This window comes from Halichoeres trimaculatus, unplaced genomic scaffold, assembly GCF_033239565.1.
Source record: "Halichoeres trimaculatus isolate MK-OKI-2021-1 unplaced genomic scaffold, fHalTri1.1 fHalTri1_scaffold_20, whole genome shotgun sequence".
Classification (NCBI taxonomy): Eukaryota; Metazoa; Chordata; class Actinopteri; order Labriformes; family Labridae; genus Halichoeres; species Halichoeres trimaculatus.
The window spans coordinates 16,701,655-16,710,856 of NW_027437198.1; the positions used below are offsets into that span (position 1 = coordinate 16,701,655).

At 44.1% G+C, this 9,202-nt stretch overlaps 1 protein-coding gene across 2 annotated transcripts in view; it reads right to left on the reverse strand.

Annotated features, from left to right (window-relative positions):
* Positions 1–8,455, reverse strand: part of LOC141809464 (protein shisa-8) — an 88,354-nt gene extending 79,899 nt beyond the window's left edge. For both annotated transcript variants that reach the window (XM_074696501.1, XM_074696499.1), the window contains exons 1-2: positions 6,506–8,455; positions 5,478–6,101 (exon numbers count right to left, since the gene is read on the reverse strand). In XM_074696501.1, coding sequence (XP_074552602.1) covers positions 5,478–6,028 — 551 coding nt within the window. In that variant the 5' untranslated portion in view covers positions 6,029–6,101; positions 6,506–8,455. The remainder of the gene's footprint in view (positions 1–5,477; positions 6,102–6,505) is intronic.
* Between the last annotated feature and the right edge of the window lie 747 nt (positions 8,456–9,202).

The window sequence follows — 9,202 nt, forward strand, 5'->3', positions numbered from 1 at the left end:
GAAAGTTTGAGAAATATTTTCCAGGAAAGGATAAGAGCCATTATCAGGAATTAATGGACCATGTCTCTGCTGGAAGGAGAACCATTATTACTGCGCAGTCCTAAAAATGTCTGATAATAGACATGGTGCGTTTTACAGTTAAATCTGAGTTTTAACTCCTCAGGGTTTGACTCACTGTTCCACCTCTTCTTATTGAACAAAGACATGATTCCCAACCTGTGCGCACAGGCTAATAAAAGACACAAACAGGAAGTCCGTGTTGGTTTTAGGTAACTGCACACTTTTGTGAGGGTGGGAGGGTCAAAGTCTATTTTTCATAACGCTGCAGCATCAAAGAGTTTATTTTGGGTCCAGATTAAGCGTGGCGGAGGAGGAGGGTGACCGCCTAACAAGCCTAACTCCTCTTTGAAAACACAGAAGCAGGGTGAGCATAACAACAACAACAGAGATGAATCAGCAATGAGTCCTGGAGATTCTTTGTGCCGTGTTTATTCGACCTGATGAATTGTTTCATTAAGTTTTGTCTGTCCTCTTTATATTTATCTGCGGTTTTAATGACTTTGCCATGGGCCTTGACACAAAGGAGAAACCCAATTTGAACTTCACACCTCATTAGAAAATGTTGGATTCATCCGTCCGTTGCTGCAACGGCTGCAGCAAAGCAAAGCGGAGCCCGAGCGTTTATCTCTGGCCTCTAAACACCTGTCACAGGCGATGATGAAAAGCGCCACTGCAGTGAACAATAAAGGAAATAGAAAGCAGTGTTGATGAAACACAATGCAGTAAAGGAATAAAATGGCCCATGGAAATGGTTGTTTTGCTCCCTGGTGGGTCGTTCAATTGGCTGTGCCCTTGAACACACGGCTCTTCAGTTGAATAACTTAGGATAAGTAGTGCAATGATGCTACAGGGAGCGTGTGCATTTGTGTGTATCATGGAAAATATTTCAGGTTCATTTTAGATCGATGACTTGTTACATTTCTTTTATGAACATTTGTGTCAGCAAAGTCACTGATGAGGATCACAAAGGGTCATCAGCACACCTCACGAGTCGGACATGAAAACCAGCTTGAAAACAAACCAACTGAAGCTGCTGGGTCAAAAATTTGACTGAACATTTATCTTGGTACATGAACTACAAACGGGCGTCTTTCTGACTACCTGTGTATGTGTTTCTTCACCTGTCCTCTCTATCAGCTGTTAGCCTACAGAAAAGCTACCTAACATATCTGAACAGCACTTGATCTGCCACATTAATCCTCTCAGCGCAGCTCGTATCAAAGGACGGGATTCATTTTTAATTTTTGCTTTGCAGTATTTTCCAGAGAAGACACACAGCAGACAGGCTGAGAGCGAAACAAAAACACAAACAGCCGCTTGGGAGGTGAGAGCCGGTGCAACAGAGGGGTGTGTGCAGCGAGGGGGTTCCTGTCAGTGTGTGTGAGCATGCATGTTTCTGCTTTACATCACTGCACTGCTGCCTGTTGTGATTGCCTGACCTGAGGTTTTGCAGCATTACCACCTGAACTGCTCTGTGGTTGGATTTATTCTTTGGATGCACACACAACCAGACTCACTACAACACACACATTTACACACAAACCCAGCACACTGACGTGTTTATAGATAGGTGAAAGTGTCTTACTGTCAAGCAGCTGCCAGTACCAACACTGATTCAGACCCTGAATTTATCCTTTGGCTTCTCAAATGTTCCCTGACAAAAAGTAAAGCAGCACACACAGAAAGCTGAAATTAAGTCTCTTTATTGTTCAGAGATGAGTGTTTGGGCCCAACATGAACCAGTCAGACTCTTGTTAAAAGTCAGGTACACTTGCACCTGGTGCATCGCTATTTATACGACTTATTTTTGTCATTTATTTTAGACAGACTGGTCTGGGGTTGGGCTCATGCTGTTTTAAGTGGAGGGGTGCCAGTGACCTGGTTCGAGGAGGCAATGCAAGCTTCACTGGTTTCACATTTGGCACACTCACAGTCACCTTTCTGGATCTATTGAAAATGTATGAGCAAATCATCCTTTTCTGGTTCAGTTAATAATCCATTAGTGTTCGGTTTTGAAGCCAAATTTCCCCCGTCACAGGCGCCACTATTGGTAGCAGTTGTGCAGCCAGAGTCTGTGCAGTAGAGGCTATGAGGGCCTCTGAGACAATCTAAGTAGAGCCCAGTGACAAAACTAATACTTTTTTTTTTCTTCCTAAAGTCTAATCTCTTCTTGACTCTCCCTCCCGATATATTTTACAGTCCCCGAAAAAAATACACAAGAACGTCAGCTGTCAATCATCGGTTAATGCGACAAAATATCTTGTTTTTATCCTCTTTTAACTAATGAAAATGAAACATTTCAGAGAAAAACGAGGACTTGAATACAAGGCAGCCAAATGATATCTTCAAATCACCACAACAATCAGATGTAAGAAACATTTCTACAAGGTGTATTACGTTTTTAAAGTTTGACCACAGCCCATCTGGAATGATTGGAGAGATGGATTTTTTTTACCTATACCGCAGCCAGTCACCAGGGGGAGTAGTTTTTGTAACGACCTCACTTTCAGCCAAGCAAGATGATGTCCATTTTTTTACGGTCTATGCTTGATGCCTGCCTCTTAAAGTGTCACGAACCAGTTAGGAGATCTTAAAAGAGCATGTTGCAGGCTGAAGACATATTACAGAATATTTAGAAAAAGAATAAATTCAGAAATCAATAAACCACAGTGTCTCCTGGAGACATTTTAGTATGTTAGTGTTTACTTCCTCATTAAAAACCGTCACAGAGAGGGAGTCCCACTGTTTCTGCCTCTGTTTAATATTAACAAACATGGATCTGACTGTCACTCTAGCCAATGAAGAGGAAGAAAATCTGTTTTCATACATATATGATGGTGCTCAGGTTTATTATGAACTTATTAGGCAAGATGGAGACCAGGAACAAGGCAGGATTAGGAGGAGTTGAGTTGAGTTGTGGTGTGAGTAGAACCACAGTATGGAAAACAAAGAAGGTTTTCTGGTGAGTGACTGGTGTTAGCTACAAGTACACTTTTAATATACTTTACCTATAACAGCATATTTAAGCGTTTTACCATGTTGTGTGCAAGAGAAAAGGAGACTTAGTTGCGAATGCGTCACCCATGTCTATTGTGGTATGTTTAATTCCTGTCAAAATAAACGAAGAAAAAAAACCTGACGCCAAAAATTAAGATCTACTGTGCTCAGTTCACATTTCTGTTGGGCTGAATCTCTAAATTATCCTTGTTTAAATCTCCCACTGGGGAGCCGGGCTAGGGGCTAGTGCTGCTGCTGCCAGTAAAGCTGCAGTTGCCCCAACGGGACCACACCCGCCTTCAGTCTCACCCAGACCTGGCTCCAGTATCTCATCCTGAGCTCCATCATATCACGAGGCACATTACCTTCCCGTCAAAAACTGGCGCCACAGAAAACTGCGCTTTTTTGGTGGTCTATGCAGAAACAGTCTTGTCTTCTCACTTGCACAAAACAAACCTGAGCAGGAATACTAACTCCATTTTTCTTCCTATTGGGAAAAGAGTGGACTGGATGCCTTTAAGTTTGTATTCCTCCATCCAACACAAATGCAATATTTAACCATCCATAATGTATGGTCAAATTAAATGTAATACTCTGGAAGAAACACAATAAACTCAACCCGCAACACCCGCTCTGAGTCAAAAAATGAGAGTCCCCTGTGTTGTGTCCAAAAAAAGAGAGTGTGTTAAACAGCTATTATGAAAACAGACATTTTTACCCTAAGTTTGTCCCTTTTTGTGTTGTTTTACATATAAAAGCAATGGTATATTTATTCTGCAGCCACTTTCAGATAATGTTAAGTGTTAATTTACAAAAAATAAATAAATAAATCAGCCTGAGAAATTCTTCATGCAGCATCATGTGCAACTGATAAAAACAGCCAAGCTAGAGTACTGACATATTCAGACAAAATATACCAAAAGCTGCCAGCTTTCATTGAGATAGAGCATCAACAAGTGTCAATTCTCACTGCCATCCTCCTCCTCCTCTTCCTCTCCCTCTTCCTTCCTCTGTCCCGGCAGTTTGAGACAGTGCTCTGGAGGGACCCCTGTGGCCTTACTCTTTACACCCGATAGGCTGCCCGCTCACACCCAGCAGACACACACTGTCTCCCTCCCCCTCGTACACAAACACACACCCCCGCTTTCTGCACTAGAATTAGCCGTTGGCTGTACTCCAGTCAGATCCGCTCAATACTCGTCCCTTCCAAAAACCAGCCCTCTGTCTTCTCACTGTGTACTCGGGGCCACACATTGCCAGAGTCATAGTTGTGTCATAGCGATCAATCATCCATTAATATGAAACGGCTACATGGATACAGAGAAACACAGTACAACTGCACTGTGCTGCCCCCCAAACTCCTCCCCAACCACCACCTGACCAATGTCCTCTGGAGCATTCTCTCTCTCTCTCTCTCTCCATTACTCCCTCATGGCTGCATACAAATATCACACCCATTATCACCTCCCTGTGATCCAGTCATTTCATTCATTTCCCATCTGGTGACACTCTCTCATATAAGCAAGGGTCTGCACGGGATGGAAGGAATCCACATGTGCAGGATGGTCTCAGTATTACAATACCCATGAGCCTCTGCAGGGATACTTTTAAAAAAAGAGACAGTCACAGGCCCAAGTCACCACAACTCTTTAAGCTTCAAAAATTAGTTGTCGTCAGATATTAGTTTTTCAGCAGCCCAGTCAAATCCGAGGCACGGTGCAGTGGCTGAAAAACGTCTCAGTAGTTACAGAAAGATAAAGTTCCACAATAACAAAATGGCGTCGCATTGCAGCTTTAAAATGTTGTATAACTAATAGGACGATAAAAGGCAAGAAGCCAAGAAAGTACTCATACACCTAAACAAAAAAAGGCTGCTTTGACTTTATTATTCTGATAAAAAGTGAGAAAACAAAACAAACAAAGCTTTGTAGGGCTTCATCCAAACATCTCAGGGACCATTCTTTGGTTAGTTGGATGGCAACACTGTAAAATCCAGCAACAATGAACGCAACAGAATTTTGGTGCATTTAATGTCCGTTTGACTGTTTATCACGGCAAAACTTCAAGCTAATCATTAATAAACAATCTCTGTGATGCCAAATATCATCCATTTTACAATCTTATCATCTTTTCTTTAACTTCTTCAATCTTTAAATCATTTATCTTTTTCTACATCCTTCCATTGCTCAAATTGTTAACGTCTGTCCTTTTCTCCTTCAAACCATCCATTTAGCCCAACATCCGTGCCCGCATTATCCCATCCATCCATCCATCCATCCATTCATCCAGCTACTGCTCCATCTCGCTGCCTTTTCATCCATACATGGATCTATATTTGTGTCATTCCATCTTTTGGTCCATTTATGGTTCATTCTGTACATTCATCCATCATCACATCCATCCATCTTCCCTCTTCCTACCTGGAGTTGGTCATGTCCGTCTGTCCCCCTTGACTCTTTTCCAACCCGAGCTTGGTGAAAATCCCGACCAACACCATGATGGCCACCACTCCACAGATAATATACACGATCATATGGGTCCGATCACGGTCCGGTTCCTCTTGGACCTCTGTGACGGGCGCAACCGGTCGCCCAGTGTTTGCCCAGACGGGCGTGTCATAGTTGGAACAAGATGTCTGGTCCAAACTGTGGATTTTGAACTGGCAGCAGAATCGGTAGAAGCAGGAACCACAACAGAACAAATAGATACCCGCATTACAGTTGAAAGGTGGGTCCCACTGGCCCATGACATCATAGTAACCCCAACAGCGGTTTCCGGAAGTCTCAGCTGGTTCTGGTGTTGGTGTTGCCAGTGCAGCCTCCGGTACCACGGAGGGCTCTGTTGTCTCATTGTTGGAAGCGACCTGGGCCAAAGCTTGACCTGAGTTTAAGTTCATCATACTGAGAGAGTTCAAGCCTAGGAGGACCGCCAACGAGAGGCTTACCAACAGTGGATGCATGGAGGCGGCCATCTTTGACCTACTCCAATGTCTTGGGATGCCTCAGTGTTGATGTGGAATTAAAGGTGGGCTTCAGTGATTGCTCCTAGGATTTGAAAACAACAAAGATACAAGAAATTATACATCTGTTTTGTTTGGAGCTTGAGCTGAGACGATATTTTGATGAACAGAGCAACTTGCAAATGTGTCCGGAAGTAAGCAAAAGAAAACTAAGTTATTTAAAGGGGAAGAGATTAGTCTCCTATCTCAACATGCTCTGAATAGGAATGAATAAGTCCCTCAGCTCATACGTCAACCCATCATGGCCTCTGGCAGGTTACCGTACAAGTGTAGGTGTTTTTAACTGATTGGTAACAGCACCATAATGATAGTCAGCACTCATACAGTAGTTCAGTGTACTTTACAAGAGTTAGCTCCAAGCTAATTCTAAAGAGCCGACCCTCTGCAATTTATCAAAGCAAACAACATTCCAAAATCAGGAAACGTCACCTTTCACAAAGCCATATGTTGTCAGCAGACAGCAGAGGCGGTTGTAGACAAATCCGGAAGCTTGGAGGGAATCCAGTTTAGGAGGGCGTGTTACGTACGAATGAACTCGCCTCTGGCATTTCCAGCAATACCCTCCTCCCACCGAGTGGATGAATAATCCGTGAAAAGTGGGAACTCGTGGTTCCTTGGAGCCAATGAAGAAGGAAAAAAAAAGAAGAAGGCAGATTCCTCTAAAATTTGCAGATAGTCACAGACTCCTACATGAAAGGCTTTTCACTCTGGAGATGGACTCATATTCCTGAGTGGATAACAACTCTTCATGCTCAGCGGTGAAGTCAAATCAGTTCTGATGTCCTGGAAAAACTCAGACCAGAGAGGAGTGTGTCCCTCTTCCTCTTCTCCTTCGCAGAGCTTAACTTGCATCTATCATCCTCTTACCCTGAATGTCATTGTTCCAAAGAAGCTTTTTTATTTTTGTGGTGGGCATCTTTTAGTCCACTTCGGGGGAATGGGACTTCCTCTCTCAGACGCCCAACCTTTCGCTCCCTGGTGTCAAATATTGAGCTTTTATTCTGTAGAGATTGTGCTGGATGGATCTCCTTCCTGTTCCCAGAACCAACAGGTAGAAGCAGCTGCTCAATATTCTTTAAAACATCACTCCAGGGGCTTGTCAAAAAGAAATCCTCTGATGATTAGAGTCCAGAAGTGTCCCCTTGTGCACCTGAGGCGTGTTTTTACTCATGCACACACACAAACACACTCACAAACACACACTCTCACACACAGTCACAATCCCCTTGGTGACAGAGCTTTTAGCAACACACAGAAGAGGTCCAGTGGCTCTGTGCTCTCGGCTCCTGTTGCTGCCGCTCTGAATGAACCCCCCCCCCTCCTCTCCGCAGGTCTCTGACGGACCTGGGACACAAGCTAGGTACCTCTGACGGTCCTGCCCTACAAGTGCTAAGAGTAAACGGGGGGAGGAGAGAGGAGGAGAGAGGGAAAGGGGAGGGCTGATGTTGTGGATCTCTGATCTTGATGCCTGAGCGTTGCTGCACCCAGCACTCAGGAGAATCTGGGCTGAGTGTGGAGTCCCACGCTACAGATCGTGGCTCCTTCTCCAAGTTTTTTTTTTTTTGCTAACGTCTATTTGTTTTTGTCTGATTATGTCTTCTTTTATCTTCTTCTTGATGTTCCTGCCTCTTTATTTCTCCCACAACTTACCTCCCCTTCCCCGGGCTGCCTGTGTGCAGTTTTTTCTCGTTGCTTACAGGAAATATCAGGGTGGTGGGGTCAGAGAGCCAGTGGACTGCCCTCTGCACTCTCAGTGGCGCGCTGGATTAATGCTCCCCCGGCCCACTCGGACGACAGAGACAAGCGGAGATGTGACAGCCAAACAGCAGTGTGACAGCCAGGGCAGATAGGAAAAAAAAAAAAAGAAAAGGAAAATCCTGTTTTCAAAAGAAGCGCTGTTGGAAAATAACAGACTGTCTGCAGCAGACGCTCTTTGCTTTTCCTTTTATTGTCACTGCTTCAACTCAGTAGCGCGCTTTCCAAATTTCCCATTTGCGTCAATGTATTTTTTTGTCTTTTTTGCCTCTCCAAGTGAGCAAAAATTGACAAAAAAAAATTCAAGCAAAAGCTGAATATTATCCCCCAATTTTTTTTCACACTTTGATGTCAAGTGAGTCCTTCTCCGGCTGCAGCTTCTTTGAAAACAGGCATAATTTGATATATATGTATAGGAGTTTTATATATATATCATATGTATGTGTTTTCACTGGTGCTCTGCTTGTGATGCTCCAAACAGAAGTGGGATTAGAAGCACAAAAGGCTTCTTTTGTGTTATTCCAGCTCTCCTCTTGTTGCTGCTTCTTCATCAGAGTGTAATCCCGTATTTCCAGAGTCACTCCATGCGTCTGAGTCCGTCCGCTAGTGGAGCTCGCTGCCGCTGCTGCTCTCTGGCAGGACTGGATGACAATGTCTCACACACACACACTCTCTCCCTCTCTCACTCCTCCTTCCATAACACACTCCTCCCTCTCTTGCTCACTCCTCCCCTCCCTCCCTGTCTCTCCCTCTCTTTTTTACACACACACTCACTTATATCTTTTGTGCAGCTCTGTCCTGCTGACTCTCCCTTTCAGTCACTGACACTCTTATCCCAGTTTTTGTCTCCTCTTTTTTGTTTTTTCATATCGTCTGACCTTTTCTGTTTCCTCCCTGGCTCTTTTACTTCCCATTTTCCTGATTCCATACAGCTTTCATCCTCTTTCCTTTCATCTTTCATTGATCCTTTTCCTTTCACTTTCTCTTCCTGAAAATGCCAGCGATGTTGCAGACTGAGCTGCAGGTTGTTTTGTTCGTGCACGCTCGGTGCGTTAATAACCGCACTAATTCCTCCACACATCCTCATCTTTGTGTGAGCGCGTCTGGAACACGTGTGTTGCCGCAGTCTATAAAGGCTGATTTAAGGAAAAGAGGTAGAGGGAAGGAGGCGAGAGTGAGATACACAGGCAGGAGGAGAGGAGAAGAGAAGAGAGGAGAAAGCGTTTGCCAAAGAGAGAAGGGAGAAAAGGAGGGTGATGAAGAGGAGCGAAGGGAAGGAGGGGAATTATCGCTGGGAAAGGAGGAGGATTAGGAAACATGGGGGAAGAAGCTGGAAAAGGAACTGACAGAGGGAAGGAGGGGGAGACATAA